Source organism: Phallusia mammillata, unplaced genomic scaffold (assembly GCF_965637545.1).
Source record: "Phallusia mammillata unplaced genomic scaffold, kaPhaMamm4.hap1.1 HAP1_SCAFFOLD_74, whole genome shotgun sequence".
NCBI classification, from domain to species: domain Eukaryota; kingdom Metazoa; phylum Chordata; class Ascidiacea; order Phlebobranchia; family Ascidiidae; genus Phallusia; species Phallusia mammillata.
Window position 1 is genome coordinate 31,288 of NW_027648838.1, and position 22,713 is coordinate 54,000.

Sequence of the window (22,713 nt, forward strand, 5' to 3'; positions counted from 1 at the left end):
AAGTGTTACGGCAAAATTAACTAAATTATTTGACCACTTTCATATTGTTGTCAATCTTAACTTTGAACAAACTGTTTTTACGAACGTAATCTTTTTTCTCAGGCTCTTGATGAAACGTTGAAGGTCGAACTGGTGAGCAAAAGAAAAATCCAAAGAGCTTATTCCTGTCCCAGGAATCGGTTACGCAATAGGTTCGATAACAGTTTTGTGTCAAAGCGGGGTGCTGTAATTTCGAAAAAGCGCTATCGCACCGAAGACGATGACAATAATTGCTCGCTAACTGATGAGTCTCATTTAAACTCTCATGAAAATGAAAACTTTCAATCAACATAACGAGCAAGAAAATCATTCAGCAGCCCAACTAATGTTGGTCACTGTTACAGAGGAAAGGCAGCGGTACCGCTTGCAAGAAAAACGGCTTTTAAACCTATATCGGACATTGAATCATCTTCCAAATCTACTCGTTCTTGTTCTTCCCTTGTTTCTCAAGTCCTCAGAACGCAACATGGCCGCCATTGTCGACAAATGCTAACAGCAGTGTAATAGAACACTGGTAACTTCAAGAGCATATGAAAGACATATTTTACTTATTAAAGATATGCGTTGAAATATATATAGATGTTTTCATCAAGTTTGTTCCATCGCGTTGATGTACTTTCGCAATTACCTTCTTTTTGTGGCTTTTTCGTGTCTTCGTCTTCAAGCAGTCATGTGCTTATTTTCATCACTTGCAATAAAGCAAAATATTAAACTAGTGCACATCATTTTTTTGATTTCAGACATTGTTGCACAAAACTTTGAGGTTTCTCAAGGAATCTGTTCAAACCAGAAAAAGCATGTTAGTAATGCATTTTTGTACTTTTTTGGGGTTGAAAGTCAACTGTTGTCAACTAAAATCTCACAGATAATGCAGAAAAAATACCAAACGCTCCCCGTCGGGGAATCGAACCCCGGTCTCCCGCGTGACAGGCGGGGATACTTACCACTATACTAACGAGGACATGAAACATGTTGTTAATTATTGGAATGTCAATTCTGAAGAAATGTTTTTCGCAAACATAAACAAAACTTAAAACGTTAGTTAATCACTATAAGCGTACCACGCTAACTTTGAAGAGCGGACTTTTTCTGATAAGCAGTCTTATCTCATTAAACAAAATAAATGTCTGATACGAAGTCGAAACGCAAAGTTTAAACGCGGCACTTGAAAAACACGTTGACTTCTTAAACTTTTTTTCTGGCAAAGTTACGTATATAATGGTTGGCTGATAGTCCACACCATCGAACTTCTTGAATAAAACAACAACTATTTGTTGAAAAGAAACAATGCAAAACAATTTGATGAATACCACCCCGGATGTAGCAGTTTATCTCCTTAGCATGGTAAGTTGTACACAAGTGTTACGGCAAAATTAACTAAATTATTTGACCACTTTCATATTGTTGTCAATCTTAACTTTGAACAAACTGTTTTTACGAACGTAATCTTTTTTCTCAGGCTCTTGATGAAACGTTGAAGGTCGAACTGGTGAGCAAAAGAAAAATCCAAAGAGCTTATTCCTGTCCCAGGAATCGGTTACGCAATAGGTTCGATAACAGTTTTGTGTCAAAGCGGGGTGCTGTAATTTCGAAAAAGCGCTATCGCACCGAAGACGATGACAATAATTGCTCGCTAACTGATGAGTCTCATTTAAACTCTCATGAAAATGAAAACTTTCAATCAACATAACGAGCAAGAAAATCATTCAGCAGCCCAACTAATGTTGGTCACTGTTACAGAGGAAAGGCAGCGGTACCGCTTGCAAGAAAAACGGCTTTTAAACCTATATCGGACATTGAATCATCTTCCAAATCTACTCGTTCTTGTTCTTCCCTTGTTTCTCAAGTCCTCAGAACGCAACATGGCCGCCATTGTCGACAAATGCTAACAGCAGTGTAATAGAACACTGGTAACTTCAAGAGCATATGAAAGACATATTTTACTTATTAAAGATATGCGTTGAAATATATATAGATGTTTTCATCAAGTTTGTTCCATCGCGTTGATGTACTTTCGCAATTACCTTCTTTTTGTGGCTTTTTCGTGTCTTCGTCTTCAAGCAGTCATGTGCTTATTTTCATCACTTGCAATAAAGCAAAATATTAAACTAGTGCACATCATTTTTCTGATTTCAGACATAGTTGCACAAAACTTTGAGGTTTCTCAAGGAATCTGTTCAAACCAAAAAAAGCATGTTAGTAATGGATTTTTGTACTTTTTTGGCGTTGAAAGTCAACTGTTGTCAACTAAAATCTCACAGATAATGCAGAAAAAATACCAAACGCTCCCCGTCGGGGAATCGAAGCCCGGTCTCCCGCGTGACAGGCGGGGATACTTACCACTATACTAACGAGGACATGAAACATGTTGTTAATTATTGGAATGTCAATTCTGAAGAAATGTTTTTCGCAAACATAAACAAAACTTAAAACGTTAGTTAATCACTATAAGCGTACCACGCTAACTTTGAAGAGCGGACTTTTTCTGATAAGCAGTCTTATCTCATTAAACAAAATAAATGTCTGATACGAAGTCGAAACGCAAAGTTTAAACGCGGCACTTGAAAAACACGTTGACTTCTTAAACTTTTTTTCTGTCAAAGTTACGTATATAATGGTTGGCTGAAAGTCCACACCATCGAACTTCTTGAATAAAACAACAACTATTTGTTGAAAAGAAACAATGCAAAACAAATTGATGAATACCACCCCGGATGTAGCAGTTTATCTCCTTAGCATGGTAAGTTGTACACAAGTGTTACGGCAAAATTAACTAAATTACTTGACCACTTTCATATTGTTGTCAATCTTAACTTTGAACAAACTGTTTTTACGAACGTAATCTTTTTTCGCAGGCTCTTGATGAAACGTTAAAGGTCGAACTGGTGAGCAAAAGAAAAATCCAAAGAGCTTATTCCAGTCCCAGGAATCGGTTACGCAATAGGTTCGATAACAGTTTTGTGTCAAAGCGGGGTGCTGTAATTTCGAAAAAGCGCTCTCGCACCGAAGACGATGACAATAATTGCTCGCTAACTGATGAGTCTCATTTAAACTCTCATGAAAATGAAACCTTTCAATCAACGAAACGAGCAAGAAAATCATTCAGCAGCCCAACTAATGTTGGTCACTGTTACAGAGGAAAGGCAGCGGTACCGCTTGCAAGAAAAACGGCTTTTAAACCTATATCGGACATTGAATCATCTTCCAAATCTACTCGTTCTTGTTCTTCCCTTGTTTCTCAAGTCCTCAGAACGCAACATGGCCGCCATTGTCGACAAATGCTAACAGCAGTGTAATAGAACACTGGTAACTTCAAGAGCATATGAAAGACATATTTTACTTATTAAAGATATGCGTTGAAATATATATAGATGTTTTCATCAAGTTTGTTCCATCGCGTTGATGTACTTTCGCAATTACCTTCTTTTTGTGGCTTTTTCGTGTCTTCGTCTTCAAGCAGTCATGTGCTTATTTTCATCACTTGCAATAAAGCAAAATATTAAACTAGTGCACATCATTTTTCTGATTTCAGACATAGTTGCACAAAACTTTGAGGTTTCTCAAGGAATCTGTTCAAACCAGAAAAAGCATGTTAGTAATGCATTTTTGTACTTTTTTGGCGTTGAAAGTCAACTGTTGTCAACTAAAATCTCACAGATAATGCAGAAAAAATAACAAACGCTCCCCGTCGGGGAATCGAACCCCGGTCTCCCGCGTGACAGGCGGGGATACTTACCACTATACTAACGAGGACATGAAACATGTTGTTAATTATTGGAATGTCAATTCTGAAGAAATGTTTTTCGCAAACATAAACAAAACTTAAAACGTTAGTTAATCACTATAAGCGTACCACGCTAACTTTGAAGAGCGGACTTTTTCTGATAAGCAGTCTTATCTCATTAAACAAAATAAATGTCTGATACGAAGTCGAAACGCAAAGTTTAAACGCGGCACTTGAAAAACACGTTGACTTCTTAAACTTTTTTTCTGGCAAAGTTACGTATATAATGGTTGGCTGATAGTCCACACCATCGAACTTCTTGAATAAAACAACAACTATTTGTTGAAAAGAAACAATGCAAAACAATTTGATGAATACCACCCCGGATGTAGCAGTTTATCTCCTTAGCATGGTAAGTTGTACACAAGTGTTACGGCAAAATTAACTAAATTACTTGACCACTTTCATATTGTTGTCAATCTTAACTTTGAACAAACTGTTTTTACGAACGTAATCTTTTTTCTCAGGCTCTTGATGAAACGTTGAAGGTCGAACTGGTGAGCAAAAGAAAAATCCAAAGAGCTTATTCCTGTCCCAGGAATCGGTTACGCAATAGGTTCGATAACAGTTTTGTGTCAAAGCGGGGTGCTGTAATTTCGAAAAAGCGCTCTCGCACCGAAGACGATGACGATAATTGCTCGCTAACTGATGAGTCTCATTTAAACTCTCATGAAAATGAAACCTTTCAATCAACGAAACGAGCAAGAAAATCATTCAGCAGCCCAACTAATGTTGGTCACTGTTACAGAGGAAAGGCAGCGGTACCGCTTGCAAGAAAAACGGCTTTTAAACCTATATCGGACATTGAATCATCTTCCAAATCTACTCGTTCTTGTTCTTCCCTTGTTTCTCAAGTCCTCAGAACGCAACATGGCCGCCATTGTCGACAAATGCTAACAGCAGTGTAATAGAACACTGGTAACTTCAAGAGCATATGAAAGACATATTTTACTTATTAAAGATATGCGTTGAAATATATATAGATGTTTTCATCAAGTTTGTTCCATCGCGTTGATGTACTTTCGCAATTACCTTCTTTTTGTGGCTTTTTCGTGTCTTCGTCTTCAAGCAGTCATGTGCTTAGTTTCATCACTTGCAATAAAGCAAAATATTAAACTAGTGCACATCATTTTTCTGATTTCAGACATTGTTGCACAAAACTTTGAGGTTTCTCAAGGAATCTGTTCAAACCAGAAAAAGCATGTTAGTAATGGATTTTTTTACTTTTTTGGCGTTGAAAGTCAACTGTTGTCAACTAAAATCTCACAGATAATGCAGAAAAAATACCAAACGCTCCCCGTCGGGGAATCGAACCCCGGTCTCCCGCGTGACAGGCGGGGATACTTACCACTATACTAACGAGGACATGAAACATGTTGTTAATTATTGGAATGTCAATTCTGAAGAAATGTTTTTCGCAAACATAAACAAAACTTAAAACGTTAGTTAATCACTATAAGCGTACCACGCTAACTTTGAAGAGCGGACTTTTTCTGATAAGCAGTCTTATCTCATTAAACAAAATAAATGTCTGATACGAAGTCGAAACGCAAAGTTTAAACGCGGCACTTGAAAAACACGTTGACTTCTTAAACTTTTTTTCTGGCAAAGTTACGTATATAATGGTTGGCTGAAAGTCCACACCATCGAACTTCTTGAATAAAACAACAACTATTTGTTGAAAAGAAACAATGCAAAACAAATTGATGAATACCACCCCGGATGTAGCAGTTTATCTCCTTAGCATGGTAAGTTGTACACAAGTGTTACGGCAAAATTAACTAAATTACTTGACCACTTTCATATTGTTGTCAATCTTAACTTTGAACAAACTGTTTTTACGAACGTAATCTTTTTTCGCAGGCTCTTGATGAAACGTTGAAGGTCGAACTGGTGAGCAAAAGAAAAATCCAAAGAGCTTATTCCTGTCCCAGGAATCGGTTACGCAATAGGTTCGATAACAGTTTTGTGTCAAAGCGGGGTGCTGTAATTTCGAAAAAGCGCTCTCGCACCGAAGACGATGACGATAATTGCTCGCTAACTGATGAGTCTCATTTAAACTCTCATGAAAATGAAACCTTTCAATCAACGAAACGAGCAAGAAAATCATTCAGCAGCCCAACTAATGTTGTTCACTGTTACAGAGGAAAGGCAGCGGTACCGCTTGCAAGAAAAACGGCTTTTAAACCTATATCGGACATTGAATCATCTTCCAAATCTACTCGTTCTTGTTCTTCCCTTGTTTCTCAAGTCCTCAGAACGCAACATGGCCGCCATTGTCGACAAATGCTAACAGCAGTGTAATAGAACACTGGTAACTTCAAGAGCATATGAAAGACATATTTTACTTATTAAAGATATGCGTTGAAATATATATAGATGTTTTCATCAAGTTTGTTCCATCGCGTTGATGTACTTTCGCAATTACCTTCTTTTTGTGGCTTTTTCGTGTCTTCGTCTTCAAGCAGTCATGTGCTTATTTTCATCACTTGCAATAAAGCAAAATATTAAACTAGTGCACATCATTTTTTTGATTTCAGACATTGTTGCACAAAACTTTGAGGTTTCTCAAGGAATCTGTTCAAACCAAAAAAAGCATGTTAGTAATGGATTTTTGTACTTTTTTGGCGTTGAAAGTCAACTGTTGTCAACTAAAATCTCACAGATAATGCAGAAAAAATACCAAACGCTCCCCGTCGGGGAATCGAAGCCCGGTCTCCCGCGTGACAGGCGGGGATACTTACCACTATAATAACGAGGACATGAAACATGTTGTTAATTATTGGAATGTCAATTCTGAAGAAATGTTTTTCGCAAACATAAACAAAACTTAAAACGTTAGTTAATCACTATAAGCGTACCACGCTAACTTTGAAGAGCGGACTTTTTCTGATAAGCAGTCTTATCTCATTAAACAAAATAAATGTCTGATACGAAGTCGAAACGCAAAGTTTAAACGCGGCACTTGAAAAACACGTTGACTTCTTAAACTTTTTTTCTGGCAAAGTTACGTATATAATGGTTGGCTGATAGTCCACACCATCGAACTTCTTGAATAAAACAACAACTATTTGTTGAAAAGAAACAATGCAAAACAATTTGATGAATACCACCCCGGATGTAGCAGTTTATCTCCTTAGCATGGTAAGTTGTACACAAGTGTTACGGCAAAATTAACTAAATTACTTGACCACTTTCATATTGTTGTCAATCTTAACTTTGAACAAACTGTTTTTACGAACGTAATCTTTTTTCGCAGGCTCTTGATGAAACGTTAAAGGTCGAACTGGTGAGCAAAAGAAAAATCCAAAGAGCTTATTCCAGTCCCAGGAATCGGTTACGCAATAGGTTCGATAACAGTTTTGTGTCAAAGCGGGGTGCTGTAATTTCGAAAAAGCGCTCTCGCACCGAAGACGATGACAATAATTGCTCGCTAACTGATGAGTCTCATTTAAACTCTCATGAAAATGAAACCTTTCAATCAACGAAACGAGCAAGAAAATCATTCAGCAGCCCAACTAATGTTGGTCACTGTTACAGAGGAAAGGCAGCGGTACCGCTTGCAAGAAAAACGGCTTTTAAACCTATATCGGACATTGAATCATCTTCCAAATCTACTCGTTCTTGTTCTTCCCTTGTTTCTCAAGTCCTCAGAACGCAACATGGCCGCCATTGTCGACAAATGCTAACAGCAGTGTAATAGAACACTGGTAACTTCAAGAGCATATGAAAGACATATTTTACTTATTAAAGATATGCGTTGAAATATATATAGATGTTTTCATCAAGTTTGTTCCATCGCGTTGATGTACTTTCGCAATTACCTTCTTTTTGTGGCTTTTTCGTGTCTTCGTCTTCAAGCAGTCATGTGCTTATTTTCATCACTTGCAATAAAGCAAAATATTAAACTAGTGCACATCATTTTTCTGATTTCAGACATTCTTGCACAAAACTTTGAGGTTTCTCAAGGAATCTGTTCAAACCAGAAAAAGCATGTTAGTAATGGATTTTTTTACTTTTTTGGCGTTGAAAGTCAACTGTTGTCAACTAAAATCTCACAGATAATGCAGAAAAAATACCAAACGCTCCCCGTCGGGGAATCGAACCCCGGTCTCCCGCGTGACAGGCGGGGATACTTACCACTATACTAACGAGGACATGAAACATGTTGTTAATTATTGGAATGTCAATTCTGAAGAAATGTTTTTCGCAAACATAAACAAAACTTAAAACGTTAGTTAATCACTATAAGCGTACCACGCTAACTTTGAAGAGCGGACTTTTTCTGATAAGCAGTCTTATCTCATTAAACAAAATAAATGTCTGATACGAAGTCGAAACGCAAAGTTTAAACGCGGCACTTGAAAAACACGTTGACTTCTTAAACTTTTTTTCTGGCAAAGTTACGTATATAATGGTTGGCTGAAAGTCCACACCATCGAACTTCTTGAATAAAACAACAACTATTTGTTGAAAAGAAACAATGCAAAACAAATTGATGAATACCACCCCGGATGTAGCAGTTTATCTCCTTAGCATGGTAAGTTGTACACAAGTGTTACGGCAAAATTAACTAAATTACTTGACCACTTTCATATTGTTGTCAATCTTAACTTTGAACAAACTGTTTTTACGAACGTAATCTTTTTTCGCAGGCTCTTGATGAAACGTTGAAGGTCGAACTGGTGAGCAAAAGAAAAATCCAAAGAGCTTATTCCTGTCCCAGGAATCGGTTACGCAATAGGTTCGATAACAGTTTTGTGTCAAAGCGGGGTGCTGTAATTTCGAAAAAGCGCTCTCGCACCGAAGACGATGACGATAATTGCTCGCTAACTGATGAGTCTCATTTAAACTCTCATGAAAATGAAACCTTTCAATCAACGAAACGAGCAAGAAAATCATTCAGCAGCCCAACTAATGTTGTTCACTGTTACAGAGGAAAGGCAGCGGTACCGCTTGCAAGAAAAACGGCTTTTAAACCTATATCGGACATTGAATCATCTTCCAAATCTACTCGTTCTTGTTCTTCCCTTGTTTCTCAAGTCCTCAGAACGCAACATGGCCGCCATTGTCGACAAATGCTAACAGCAGTGTAATAGAACACTGGTAACTTCAAGAGCATATGAAAGACATATTTTACTTATTAAAGATATGCGTTGAAATATATATAGATGTTTTCATCAAGTTTGTTCCATCGCGTTGATGTACTTTCGCAATTACCTTCTTTTTGTGGCTTTTTCGTGTCTTCGTCTTCAAGCAGTCATGTGCTTATTTTCATCACTTGCAATAAAGCAAAATATTAAACTAGTGCACATCATTTTTTTGATTTCAGACATTGTTGCACAAAACTTTGAGGTTTCTCAAGGAATCTGTTCAAACCAAAAAAAGCATGTTAGTAATGGATTTTTGTACTTTTTTGGCGTTGAAAGTCAACTGTTGTCAACTAAAATCTCACAGATAATGCAGAAAAAATACCAAACGCTCCCCGTCGGGGAATCGAAGCCCGGTCTCCCGCGTGACAGGCGGGGATACTTACCACTATAATAACGAGGACATGAAACATGTTGTTAATTATTGGAATGTCAATTCTGAAGAAATGTTTTTCGCAAACATAAACAAAACTTAAAACGTTAGTTAATCACTATAAGCGTACCACGCTAACTTTGAAGAGCGGACTTTTTCTGATAAGCAGTCTTATCTCATTAAACAAAATAAATGTCTGATACGAAGTCGAAACGCAAAGTTTAAACGCGGCACTTGAAAAACACGTTGACTTCTTAAACTTTTTTTCTGGCAAAGTTACGTATATAATGGTTGGCTGATAGTCCACACCATCGAACTTCTTGAATAAAACAACAACTATTTGTTGAAAAGAAACAATGCAAAACAATTTGATGAATACCACCCCGGATGTAGCAGTTTATCTCCTTAGCATGGTAAGTTGTACACAAGTGTTACGGCAAAATTAACTAAATTACTTGACCACTTTCATATTGTTGTCAATCTTAACTTTGAACAAACTGTTTTTACGAACGTAATCTTTTTTCGCAGGCTCTTGATGAAACGTTAAAGGTCGAACTGGTGAGCAAAAGAAAAATCCAAAGAGCTTATTCCAGTCCCAGGAATCGGTTACGCAATAGGTTCGATAACAGTTTTGTGTCAAAGCGGGGTGCTGTAATTTCGAAAAAGCGCTCTCGCACCGAAGACGATGACAATAATTGCTCGCTAACTGATGAGTCTCATTTAAACTCTCATGAAAATGAAACCTTTCAATCAACGAAACGAGCAAGAAAATCATTCAGCAGCCCAACTAATGTTGGTCACTGTTACAGAGGAAAGGCAGCGGTACCGCTTGCAAGAAAAACGGCTTTTAAACCTATATCGGACATTGAATCATCTTCCAAATCTACTCGTTCTTGTTCTTCCCTTGTTTCTCAAGTCCTCAGAACGCAACATGGCCGCCATTGTCGACAAATGCTAACAGCAGTGTAATAGAACACTGGTAACTTCAAGAGCATATGAAAGACATATTTTACTTATTAAAGATATGCGTTGAAATATATATAGATGTTTTCATCAAGTTTGTTCCATCGCGTTGATGTACTTTCGCAATTACCTTCTTTTTGTGGCTTTTTCGTGTCTTCGTCTTCAAGCAGTCATGTGCTTATTTTCATCACTTGCAATAAAGCAAAATATTAAACTAGTGCACATCATTTTTCTGATTTCAGACATTCTTGCACAAAACTTTGAGGTTTCTCAAGGAATCTGTTCAAACCAGAAAAAGCATGTTAGTAATGGATTTTTGTACTTTTTTGGCGTTGAAAGTCAACTGTTGTCAACTAAAATCTCACAGATAATGCAGAAAAAATACCAAACGCTCCCCGTCGGGGAATCGAAGCCCGGTCTCCCGCGTGACAGGAGGGGATACTTACCACTATACTAACGAGGACATGAAACATGTTGTTAATTATTGGAATGTCAATTCTGAAGAAATGTTTTTCGCAAACATAAACAAAACTTAAAACGTTAGTTAATCACTATAAGCGTACCACGCTAACTTTGAAGAGCGGACTTTTTCTGATAAGCAGTCTTATCTCATTAAACAAAATAAATGTCTGATACGAAGTCGAAACGCAAAGTTTAAACGCGGCACTTGAAAAACACGTTGACTTCTTAAACTTTTTTTCTGGCAAAGTTACGTATATAATGGTTGGCTGATAGTCCACACCATCGAACTTCTTGAATAAAACAACAACTATTTGTTGAAAAGAAACAATGCAAAACAATTTGATGAATACCACCCCGGATGTAGCAGTTTATCTCCTTAGCATGGTAAGTTGTACACAAGTGTTACGGCAAAATTAACTAAATTACTTGACCACTTTCATATTGTTGTCAATCTTAACTTTGAACAAACTGTTTTTACGAACGTAATCTTTTTTCGCAGGCTCTTGATGAAACGTTAAAGGTCGAACTGGTGAGCAAAAGAAAAATCCAAAGAGCTTATTCCAGTCCCAGGAATCGGTTACGCAATAGGTTCGATAACAGTTTTGTGTCAAAGCGGGGTGCTGTAATTTCGAAAAAGCGCTCTCGCACCGAAGACGATGACAATAATTGCTCGCTAACTGATGAGTCTCATTTAAACTCTCATGAAAATGAAACCTTTCAATCAACGAAACGAGCAAGAAAATCATTCAGCAGCCCAACTAATGTTGGTCACTGTTACAGAGGAAAGGCAGCGGTACCGCTTGCAAGAAAAACGGCTTTTAAACCTATATCGGACATTGAATCATCTTCCAAATCTACTCGTTCTTGTTCTTCCCTTGTTTCTCAAGTCCTCAGAACGCAACATGGCCGCCATTGTCGACAAATGCTAACAGCAGTGTAATAGAACACTGGTAACTTCAAGAGCATATGAAAGACATATTTTACTTATTAAAGATATGCGTTGAAATATATATAGATGTTTTCATCAAGTTTGTTCCATCGCGTTGATGTACTTTCGCAATTACCTTCTTTTTGTGGCTTTTTCGTGTCTTCGTCTTCAAGCAGTCATGTGCTTATTTTCATCACTTGCAATAAAGCAAAATATTAAACTAGTGCACATCATTTTTCTGATTTCAGACATAGTTGCACAAAACTTTGAGGTTTCTCAAGGAATCTGTTCAAACCAGAAAAAGCATGTTAGTAATGCATTTTTGTACTTTTTTGGCGTTGAAAGTCAACTGTTGTCAACTAAAATCTCACAGATAATGCAGAAAAAATACCAAACGCTCCCCGTCGGGGAATCGAACCCCGGTCTCCCGCGTGACAGGCGGGGATACTTACCACTATACTAACGAGGACATGAAACATGTTGTTAATTATTGGAATGTCAATTCTGAAGAAATGTTTTTCGCAAACATAAACAAAACTTAAAACGTTAGTTAATCACTATAAGCGTACCACGCTAACTTTGAAGAGCGGACTTTTTCTGATAAGCAGTCTTATCTCATTAAACAAAATAAATGTCTGATACGAAGTCGAAACGCAAAGTTTAAACGCGGCACTTGAAAAACACGTTGACTTCTTAAACTTTTTTTCTGGCAAAGTTCCGTATATAATGGTTGGCTGATAGTCCACACCATCGAACTTCTTGAATAAAACAACAACTATTTGTTGAAAAGAAACAATGCAAAACAAATTGATGAATACCACCCCGGATGTAGCAGTTTATCTCCTTAGCATGGTAAGTTGTACACAAGTGTTACGGCAAAATTAACTAAATTACTTGACCACTTTCATATTGTTGTCAATCTTAACTTTGAACAAACTGTTTTTACGAACGTAATCTTTTTTCTCAGGCTCTTGATGAAACGTTGAAGGTCGAACTGGTGAGCAAAAGAAAAATCCAAAGAGCTTATTCCTGTCCCAGGAATCGGTTACGCAATAGGTTCGATAACAGTTTTGTGTCAAAGCGGGGTGCTGTAATTTCGAAAAAGCGCTCTCGCACCGAAGACGATGACGATAATTGCTCGCTAACTGATGAGTCTCATTTAAACTCTCATGAAAATGAAACCTTTCAATCAACGAAACGAGCAAGAAAATCATTCAGCAGCCCAACTAATGTTGGTCACTGTTACAGAGGAAAGGCAGCGGTACCGCTTGCAAGAAAAACGGCTTTTAAACCTATATCGGACATTGAATCATCTTCCAAATCTACTCGTTCTTGTTCTTCCCTTGTTTCTCAAGTCCTCAGAACGCAACATGGCCGCCATTGTCGAGAAATGCTAACAGCAGTGTAATAGAACACTGGTAACTTCAAGAGCATATGAAAGACATATTTTACTTATTAAAGATATGCGTTGAAATATATATAGATGTTTTCATCAAGTTTGTTCCATCGCGTTGATGTACTTTCGCAATTACCTTCTTTTTGTGGCTTTTTCGTGTCTTCGTCTTCAAGCAGTCATGTGCTTATTTTCATCACTTGCAATAAAGCAAAATATTAAACTAGTGCACATCATTTTTTTGATTTCAGACATTGTTGCACAAAACTTTGAGGTTTCTCAAGGAATCTGTTCAAACCAGAAAAAGCATGTTAGTAATGGATTTTTGTACTTTTTTGGCGTTGAAAGTCAACTGTTGTCAACTAAAATCTCACAGATAATGCAGAAAAAATACCAAACGCTCCCCGTCGGGGAATCGAACCCCGGTCTCCCGCGTGACAGGCGGGGATACTTACCACTATACTAATGAGGACATGAAACATGTTGTTAATTATTGGAATGTCAATTATGAAGAAATGTTTTTCGCAAACATAAACAAAACTTAAAACGTTAGTTAATCACTATAAGCGTACCACGCTAACTTTGAAGAGCGGACTTTTTCTGATAAGCAGTCTTATCTCATTAAACAAAATAAATGTCTGATACGAAGTCGAAACGCAAAGTTTAAACGCGGCACTTGAAAAACACGTTGACTTCTTAAACTTTTTTTCTGGCAAAGTTACGTATATAATGGTTGGCTGATAGTCCACACCATCGAACTTCTTGAATAAAACAACAACTATTTGTTGAAAAGAAACAATGCAAAACAAATTGATGAATACCACCCCGGATGTAGCAGTTTATCTCCTTAGCATGGTAAGTTGTACACAAGTGTTACGGCAAAATTAACTAAATTACTTGACCACTTTCATATTGTTGTCAATCTTAACTTTGAACAAACTGTTTTTACGAACGTAATCTTTTTTCGCAGGCTCTTGATGAAACGTTGAAGGTCGAACTGGTGAGCAAAAGAAAAATCCAAAGAGCTTATTCCTGTCCCAGGAATCGGTTACGCAATAGGTTCGATAACAGTTTTGTGTCAAAGCGGGGTGCTGTAATTTCGAAAAAGCGCTCTCGCACCGAAGACGATGACGATAATTGCTCGCTAACTGATGAGTCTCATTTAAACTCTCATGAAAATGAAACCTTTCAATCAACGAAACGAGCAAGAAAATCATTCAGCAGCCCAACTAATGTTGTTCACTGTTACAGAGGAAAGGCAGCGGTACCGCTTGCAAGAAAAACGGCTTTTAAACCTATATCGGACATTGAATCATCTTCCAAATCTACTCGTTCTTGTTCTTCCCTTGTTTCTCAAGTCCTCAGAACGCAACATGGCCGCCATTGTCGAGAAATGCTAACAGCAGTGTAATAGAACACTGGTAACTTCAAGAGCATATGAAAGACATATTTTACTTATTAAAGATATGCGTTGAAATATATATAGATGTTTTCATCAAGTTTGTTCCATCGCGTTGATGTACTTTCGCAATTACCTTCTTTTTGTGGCTTTTTCGTGTCTTCGTCTTCAAGCAGTCATGTGCTTATTTTCATCACTTGCAATAAAGCAAAATATTAAACTAGTGCACATCATTTTTTTGATTTCAGACATTGTTGCACAAAACTTTGAGGTTTCTCAAGGAATCTGTTCAAACCAGAAAAAGCATGTTAGTAATGCATTTTTGTACTTTTTTGGGGTTGAAAGTCAACTGTTGTCAACTAAAATCTCACAGATAATGCAGAAAAAATACCAAACGCTCCCCGTCGGGGAATCGAACCCCGGTCTCCCGCGTGACAGGCGGGGATACTTACCACTATACTAACGAGGACATGAAACATGTTGTTAATTATTGGAATGTCAATTCTGAAGAAATGTTTTTCGCAAACATAAACAAAACTTAAAACGTTAGTTAATCACTATAAGCGTACCACGCTAACTTTGAAGAGCGGACTTTTTCTGATAAGCAGTCTTATCTCATTAAACAAAATAAATGTCTGATACGAAGTCGAAACGCAAAGTTTAAACGCGGCACTTGAAAAACACGTTGACTTCTTAAACTTTTTTTCTGGCAAAGTTACGTATATAATGGTTGGCTGATAGTCCACACCATCGAACTTCTTGAATAAAACAACAACTATTTGTTGAAAAGAAACAATGCAAAACAATTTGATGAATACCACCCCGGATGTAGCAGTTTATCTCCTTAGCATGGTAAGTTGTACACAAGTGTTACGGCAAAATTAACTAAATTATTTGACCACTTTCATATTGTTGTCAATCTTAACTTTGAACAAACTGTTTTTACGAACGTAATCTTTTTTCTCAGGCTCTTGATGAAACGTTGAAGGTCGAACTGGTGAGCAAAAGAAAAATCCAAAGAGCTTATTCCTGTCCCAGGAATCGGTTACGCAATAGGTTCGATAACAGTTTTGTGTCAAAGCGGGGTGCTGTAATTTCGAAAAAGCGCTCACGCACCGAAGACGATGACGATAATTGCTCGCTAACTGATGAGTCTCATTTAAACTCTCATGAAAATGAAACCTTTCAATCAACGAAACGAGCAAGAAAATCATTCAGCAGCCCAACTAATGTTGTTCACTGTTACAGAGGAAAGGCAGCGGTACCGCTTGCAAGAAAAACGGCTTTTAAACCTATATCGGACATTGAATCATCTTCCAAATCTACTCGTTCTTGTTCTTCCCTTGTTTCTCAAGTCCTCAGAACGCAACATGGCCGCCATTGTCGACAAATGCTAACAGCAGTGTAATAGAACACTGGTAACTTCAAGAGCATATGAAAGACATATTTTACTTATTAAAGATATGCGTTGAAATATATATAGATGTTTTCATCAAGTTTGTTCCATCGCGTTGATGTACTTTCGCAATTACCTTCTTTTTGTGGCTTTTTCGTGTCTTCGTCTTCAAGCAGTCATGTGCTTATTTTCATCACTTGCAATAAAGCAAAATATTAAACTAGTGCACATCATTTTTCTGATTTCAGACATTCTTGCACAAAACTTTGAGGTTTCTCAAGGAATCTGTTCAAACCAGAAAAAGCATGTTAGTAATGGATTTTTGTACTTTTTTGGCGTTGAAAGTCAACTGTTGTCAACTAAAATCTCACAGATAATGCAGAAAAAATACCAAACGCTCCCCGTCGGGGAATCGAACCCGGGTCTCCCGCGTGACAGGCGGGGATAGTTACCACTATACTAACGAGGACATGAAACATGTTGTTAATTATTGGAATGTCAATTCTGAAGAAATGTTTTTCGCAAACATAAACAAAACTTAAAACGTTAGTTAATCACTATAAGCGTACCACGCTAACTTTGAAGAGCGGACTTTTTCTGATAAGCAGTCTTATCTCATTAAACAAAATAAATGTCTGATACGAAGTCGAAACGCAAAGTTTAAACGCGGCACTTGAAAAACACGTTGACTTCTTAAACTTTTTTTCTGGCAAAGTTACGTATATAATGGTTGGCTGATAGTCCACACCATCGAACTTCTTGAATAAAACAACAACTATTTGTTGAAAAGAAACAATGCAAAACAAATTGATGAATACCACCCCGGATGTAGCAGTTTATCTCCTTAGCATGGTAAGTTGTACACAAGTGTTACGGCAAAATTAACTAAATTACTTGACCACTTTCATATTGTTGTCAATCTTAACTTTGAACAAACTGTTTTTACGAACGTAATCTTTTTTCGCAGGCTCTTGATGAAACGTTGAAGGTCGAACTGGTGAGCAAAAGAAAAATCCAAAGAGCTTGTTCCTGTCCCAGGAATCGGTTACGCAATAGGTTCGATAACAGTTTTGTGTCAAAGCGGGGTGCTGTAATTTCGAAAAAGCGCTATCGCACCGAAGACGATGACAATAATTGCTCGCTAACTGATGAGTCTCATTTAAACTCTCATGAAAATGAAAACTTTCAATCAACATAACGAGCAAGAAAATCATTCAGCAGCCCAACTAATGTTGGTCACTGTTACAGAGGAAAGGCAGCGGTACCGCTTGCAAGAAAAACGGCTTTTAAACCTATATCGGACATTGAATCATCTTCCAAATCTACTCGTTCTTGTTCTTCCCTTGTTTCTCAAGTCCTCAGAACGCAACATGGCCGCCATTGTCGACAAATGCTAACAGCAGTGTAATAGAACACTGGTAACTTCAAGAGCATATGAAAGACATATTTTACTTATTAAAGATATGCGTTGAAATATATATAGATGTTTTCATCAAGTTTGTTCCATCGCGTTGATGTACTTTCGCAATTACCTTCTTTTTGTGGCTTTTTCGTGTCTTCGTCTTCAAGCAGTCATGTGCTTATTTTCATCACTTGCAATAAAGCAAAATATTAAACTAGTGCACATCATTTTTCTGATTTCAGACATTCTTGCACAAAACTTTGAGGTTTCTCAAGGAATCTGTTCAAACCAGAAAAAGCATGTTAGTAATGGATTTTTGTACTTTTTTGGCGTTGAAAGTCAACTGTTGTCAACTAAAATCTCACAGATAATGCAGAAAAAATAACAAACGCTCCCCGTCGGGGAATCGAACCCGGGTCTCCCGCGTGACAGGCGGGGATAGTTACCACTATACTAACGAGGACATGAAACATGTTGTTAATTATTGGAATGTCAATTCTGAAGAAATGTTTTTCGCAAACATAAACAAAACTTAAAACGTTAGTTAATCACTATAAGCGTACCACGCTAACTTTGAAGAGCGGACTTTTTCTGATAAGCAGTCTTATCTCATTAAACAAAATAAATGTCTGATACGAAGTCGAAACGCAAAGTTTAAACGCGGCACTTGAAAAACACGTTGACTTCTTAAACTTTTTTTCTGGCAAAGTTACGTATATAATGGTTGGCTGAAAGTCCACACCATCGAACTTCTTGAATAAAACAACAACTATTTGTTGAAAAGAAACAATGCAAAACAAATTGATGAATACCACCCCGGATGTAGCAGTTTATCTCCTTAGCATGGTAAGTTGTACACAAGTGTTACGGCAAAATTAACTAAATTACTTGACCACTTTCATATTGTTGTCAATCTTAACTTTGAACAAACTGTTTTTACGAACGTAATCTTTTTTCGCAGGCTCTTGATGAAACGTTAAAGGTCGAACTGGTGAGCAAAAGAAAAATCCAAAGAGCTTGTTCCTGTCCCAGGAATCGGTTACGCAATAGGTTCGATAACAGTTTTGTGTCAAAGCGGGGTGCTGTAATTTCGAAAAAGCGCTATCGCACCGAAGACGATGACGATAATTGCTCGCTAACTGATGAGTCTCATTTAAACTCTCATGAAAATGAAAACTTTCAATCAACATAACGAGCAAGAAAATCATTCAGCAGCCCAACTAATGTTGGTCACTGTTACAGAGGAAAGGCAGCGGTACCGCTTGCAAGAAAAACGGCTTTTAAACCTATATCGGACATTGAATCATCTTCCAAATCTACTCGTTCTTGTTCTTCCCTTGTTTCTCAAGTCCTCAGAACGCAACATGGCCGCCATTGTCGACAAATGCTAACAGCAGTGTAATAGAACACTGGTAACTTCAAGAGCATATGAAAGACATATTTTACTTATTAAAGATATGCGTTGAAATATATATAGATGTTTTCATCAAGTTTGTTCCATCGCGTTGATGTACTTTCGCAATTACCTTCTTTTTGTGGCTTTTTCGTGTCTTCGTCTTCAAGCAGTCATGTGCTTAGTTTCATCACTTGCAATAAAGCAAAATATTAAACTAGTGCACATCATTTTTTTGATTTCAGACATTGTTGCACAAAACTTTGAGGTTTCTCAAGGAATCTGTTCAAACCAGAAAAAGCATGTTAGTAATGGATTTTTGTACTTTTTTGGCGTTGAAAGTCAACTGTTGTCAACTAAAATCTCACAGATAATGCAGAAAAAATACCAAACGCTCCCCGTCGGGGAATCGAACCCCGGTCTCCCGCGTGACAGGCGGGGATACTTACCACTATACTAACGAGGACATGAAACATGTTGTTAATTATTGGAATGTCAATTCTGAAGAAATGTTTTTCGCAAACATAAACAAAACTTAAAACGTTAGTTAATCACTATAAGCGTACCACGCTAACTTTGAAGAGCGGACTTTTTCTGATAAGCAGTCTTATCTCATTAAACAAAATAAATGTCTGATACGAAGTCGAAACGCAAAGTTTAAACGCGGCACTTGAAAAACACGTTGACTTCTTAAACTTTTTTTCTGGCAAAGTTACGTATATAATGGTTGGCTGATAGTCCACACCATCGAACTTCTTGAATAAAACAACAACTATTTGTTGAAAAGAAACAATGCAAAACAATTTGATGAATACCACCCCGGATGTAGCAGTTTATCTCCTTAGCATGGTAAGTTGTACACAAGTGTTACGGCAAAATTAACTAAATTATTTGACCACTTTCATATTGTTGTCAATCTTAACTTTGAACAAACTGTTTTTACGAACGTAATCTTTTTTCTCAGGCTCTTGATGAAACGTTGAAGGTCGAACTGGTGAGCAAAAGAAAAATCCAAAGAGCTTATTCCTGTCCCAGGAATCGGTTACGCAATAGGTTCGATAACAGTTTTGTGTCAAAGCGGGGTGCTGTAATTTCGAAAAAGCGCTCACGCACCGAAGACGATGACGATAATTGCTCGCTAACTGATGAGTCTCATTTAAACTCTCATGAAAATGAAACCTTTCAATCAACGAAACGAGCAAGAAAATCATTCAGCAGCCCAACTAATGTTGGTCACTGTTACAGAGGAAAGGCAGCGGTACCGCTTGCAAGAAAAACGGCTTTTAAACCTATATCGGACATTGAATCATCTTCCAAATCTACTCGTTCTTGTTCTTCCCTTGTTTCTCAAGTCCTCAGAACGCAACATGGCCGCCATTGTCGACAAATGCTAACAGCAGTGTAATAGAACACTGGTAACTTCAAGAGCATATGAAAGACATATTTTACTTATTAAAGATATGCGTTGAAATATATATAGATGTTTTCATCAAGTTTGTTCCATCGCGTTGATGTACTTTCGCAATTACCTTCTTTTTGTGTCTTTTTCGTGTCTTCGTCTTCAAGCAGTCATGTGCTTATTTTCATCACTTGCAATAAAGCAAAATATTAAACTAGTGCACATCATTTTTCTGATTTCAGACATTCTTGCACAAAACTTTGAGGTTTCTCAAGGAATCTGTTCAAACCAGAAAAAGCATGTTAGTAATGGATTTTTGTACTTTTTTGGCGTTGAAAGTCAACTGTTGTCAACTAAAATCTCACAGATAATGCAGAAAAAATAACAAACGCTCCCCGTCGGGGAATCGAACCCGGGTCTCCCGCGTGACAGGCGGGGATAGTTACCACTATACTAACGAGGACATGAAACATGTTGTTAATTATTGGAATGTCAATTCTGAAGAAATGTTTTTCGCAAACATAAACAAAACTTAAAACGTTAGTTAATCACTATAAGCGTACCACGCTAACTTTGAAGAGCGGACTTTTTCTGATAAGCAGTCTTATCTCATTAAACAAAATAAATGTCTGATACGAAGTCGAAACGCAAAGTTTAAACGCGGCACTTGAAAAACACGTTGACTTCTTAAACTTTTTTTCTGGCAAAGTTACGTATATAATGGTTGGCTGAAAGTCCACACCATCGAACTTCTTGAATAAAACAACAACTATTTGTTGAAAAGAAACAATGCAAAACAAATTGATGAATACCACCCCGGATGTAGCAGTTTATCTCCTTAGCATGGTAAGTTGTACACAAGTGTTACGGCAAAATTAACTAAATTACTTGACCACTTTCATATTGTTGTCAATCTTAACTTTGAACAAACTGTTTTTACGAACGTAATCTTTTTTCGCAGGCTCTTGATGAAACGTTAAAGGTCGAACTGGTGAGCAAAAGAAAAATCCAAAGAGCTTGTTCCTGTCCCAGGAATCGGTTACGCAATAGGTTCGATAACAGTTTTGTGTCAAAGCGGGGTGCTGTAATTTCGAAAAAGCGCTATCGCACCGAAGACGATGACAATAATTGCTCGCTAACTGATGAGTCTCATTTAAACTCTCATGAAAATGAAAACTTTCAATCAACATAACGAGCAAGAAAATCATTCAGCAGCCCAACTAATGTTGGTCACTGTTACAGAGGAAAGGCAGCGGTACCGCTTGCAAGAAAAACGGCTTTTAAACCTATATCGGACATTGAATCATCTTCCAAATCTACTCGTTCTTGTTCTTCCCTTGTTTCTCAAGTCCTCAGAACGCAACATGGCCGCCATTGTCGACAAATGCTAACAGCAGTGTAATAGAACACTGGTAACTTCAAGAGCATATGAAAGACATATTTTACTTATTAAAGATATGCGTTGAAATATATATAGATGTTTTCATCAAGTTTGTTCCATCGCGTTGATGTACTTTCGCAATTACCTTCTTTTTGTGGCTTTTTCGTGTCTTCGTCTTCAAGCAGTCATGTGCTTAGTTTCATCACTTGCAATAAAGCAAAATATTAAACTAGTGCACATCATTTTTTTGATTTCAGACATTGTTGCACAAAACTTTGAGGTTTCTCAAGGAATCTGTTCAAACCAGAAAAAGCATGTTAGTAATGGATTTTTGTACTTTTTTGGCGTTGAAAGTCAACTGTTGTCAACTAAAATCTCACAGATAATGCAGAAAAAATACCAAACGCTCCCCGTCGGGGAATCGAACCCCGGTCTCCCGCGTGACAGGCGGGGATACTTACCACTATACTAACGAGGACATGAAACATGTTGTTAATTATTGGAATGTCAATTCTGAAGAAATGTTTTTCGCAAACATAAACAAAACTTAAAACGTTAGTTAATCACTATAAGCGTACCACGCTAACTTTGAAGAGCGGATTTTTTCTGATAAGCAGTCTTATCTCATTAAACAAAATAAATGTCTGATACGAAGTCGAAACGCAAAGTTTAAACGCGGCACTTGAAAAACACGTTGACTTCTTAAACTTTTTTTCTGGCAAAGTTACGTATATAATGGTTGGCTGATAGCCCACACCATCGAACTTCTTGAATAAAACAACAACTATTTGTTGAAAAGAAACAATGCAAAACAAATTGATGAATACCACCCCGGATGTAGCAGTTTATCTCCTTAGCATGGTAAGTTGTACACAAGTGTTACGGCAAAATTAACTAAATTACTTGACCACTTTCATATTGTTGTCAATCTTAACTTTGAACAAACTGTTTTTACGAACGTAATCTTTTTTCGCAGGCTCTTGATGAAACGTTGAAGGTCGAACTGGTGAGCAAAAGAAAAATCCAAAGAGCTTATTCCTGTCCCAGGAATCGGTTACGCAATAGGTTCGATAACAGTTTTGTGTCAAAGCGAGGTGCTGTAATTTCGAAAAAGCGCTCTCGCACCGAAGACGATGACGATAATTGCTCGCTAACTGATGAGTCTCATTTAAACTCTCATGAAAATGAAACCTTTCAATCAACGAAACGAGCAAGAAAATCATTCAGCAGCCCAACTAATGTTGTTCACTG

At 37.4% G+C, this 22,713-nt stretch overlaps 4 protein-coding genes, 1 long non-coding RNA gene and 10 other non-coding genes across 15 annotated transcripts; 5 read left to right on the forward strand and 10 right to left on the reverse strand.

The window, feature by feature from the left end:
• Positions 1-928: 928 nt before the first annotated feature.
• Trnad-guc (transfer RNA aspartic acid (anticodon GUC)) lies at positions 929-1,000 on the reverse strand. Its single transcript has one exon. It is a non-coding gene; the product is annotated as a tRNA-Asp (tRNA).
• Positions 1,001-2,324: 1,324 nt separating this feature from the next.
• Trnad-guc (transfer RNA aspartic acid (anticodon GUC)) lies at positions 2,325-2,396 on the reverse strand. The gene has a single exon. It is a non-coding gene; the product is annotated as a tRNA-Asp (tRNA).
• Positions 2,397-2,668: 272 nt separating this feature from the next.
• Positions 2,669-3,351, forward strand: LOC145207047 (uncharacterized). The gene is made up of 2 exons (XM_080078571.1): positions 2,669-2,779; positions 2,895-3,351. Exons 1-2 carry the CDS (start codon positions 2,723-2,725, stop codon positions 3,333-3,335), a joined length of 498 nt encoding a protein of 165 aa, XP_079934697.1. The 5' UTR covers positions 2,669-2,722; the 3' UTR covers positions 3,336-3,351.
• Positions 3,352-3,720: 369 nt separating this feature from the next.
• On the reverse strand, positions 3,721-3,792 carry Trnad-guc (transfer RNA aspartic acid (anticodon GUC)). Its single transcript has one exon. It is a non-coding gene; the product is annotated as a tRNA-Asp (tRNA).
• Positions 3,793-5,116: 1,324 nt separating this feature from the next.
• Positions 5,117-5,188, reverse strand: Trnad-guc (transfer RNA aspartic acid (anticodon GUC)). The gene has a single exon. It is a non-coding gene; the product is annotated as a tRNA-Asp (tRNA).
• Positions 5,189-6,872: 1,684 nt separating this feature from the next.
• Positions 6,873-8,934, forward strand: LOC145207043 (uncharacterized). Its single transcript, XM_080078567.1, has 3 exons — positions 6,873-6,967; positions 7,083-7,103; positions 8,500-8,934. The coding sequence occupies exons 1-3, from the start codon at positions 6,911-6,913 to the stop codon at positions 8,917-8,919; spliced, it is 498 nt and encodes a 165-aa protein (XP_079934693.1). The 5' UTR covers positions 6,873-6,910; the 3' UTR covers positions 8,920-8,934.
• Positions 7,909-7,980, reverse strand: Trnad-guc (transfer RNA aspartic acid (anticodon GUC)). The gene has a single exon. It is a non-coding gene; the product is annotated as a tRNA-Asp (tRNA).
• A 730-nt stretch (positions 8,935-9,664) lies between the features above and the next one.
• Positions 9,665-10,331, forward strand: LOC145207045 (uncharacterized). The gene is made up of 2 exons (XM_080078569.1): positions 9,665-9,759; positions 9,875-10,331. The coding sequence occupies exons 1-2, from the start codon at positions 9,703-9,705 to the stop codon at positions 10,313-10,315; spliced, it is 498 nt and encodes a 165-aa protein (XP_079934695.1). The 5' UTR covers positions 9,665-9,702; the 3' UTR covers positions 10,316-10,331.
• A 729-nt stretch (positions 10,332-11,060) lies between these two features.
• LOC145207042 (uncharacterized) lies at positions 11,061-13,290 on the forward strand. Its single transcript, XM_080078566.1, has 3 exons — positions 11,061-11,155; positions 11,271-11,291; positions 12,688-13,290. Exons 1-3 carry the CDS (start codon positions 11,099-11,101, stop codon positions 13,105-13,107), a joined length of 498 nt encoding a protein of 165 aa, XP_079934692.1. The 5' UTR covers positions 11,061-11,098; the 3' UTR covers positions 13,108-13,290.
• Positions 12,097-12,168, reverse strand: Trnad-guc (transfer RNA aspartic acid (anticodon GUC)). Its single transcript has one exon. It is a non-coding gene; the product is annotated as a tRNA-Asp (tRNA).
• A 202-nt stretch (positions 13,291-13,492) lies between the features above and the next one.
• Positions 13,493-13,564, reverse strand: Trnad-guc (transfer RNA aspartic acid (anticodon GUC)). Its single transcript has one exon. It is a non-coding gene; the product is annotated as a tRNA-Asp (tRNA).
• A 1,324-nt stretch (positions 13,565-14,888) lies between these two features.
• On the reverse strand, positions 14,889-14,960 carry Trnad-guc (transfer RNA aspartic acid (anticodon GUC)). The gene has a single exon. It is a non-coding gene; the product is annotated as a tRNA-Asp (tRNA).
• Positions 14,961-18,021: 3,061 nt separating this feature from the next.
• Positions 18,022-18,902, forward strand: LOC145207044 (uncharacterized). The gene is made up of 2 exons (XR_013853730.1): positions 18,022-18,135; positions 18,251-18,902. It is a non-coding gene; the product is annotated as an uncharacterized LOC145207044 (long non-coding RNA).
• Positions 18,903-19,076: 174 nt separating this feature from the next.
• Positions 19,077-19,148, reverse strand: Trnad-guc (transfer RNA aspartic acid (anticodon GUC)). Its single transcript has one exon. It is a non-coding gene; the product is annotated as a tRNA-Asp (tRNA).
• A 2,720-nt stretch (positions 19,149-21,868) lies between these two features.
• Trnad-guc (transfer RNA aspartic acid (anticodon GUC)) lies at positions 21,869-21,940 on the reverse strand. The gene has a single exon. It is a non-coding gene; the product is annotated as a tRNA-Asp (tRNA).
• Positions 21,941-22,713: the final 773 nt, after the last annotated feature.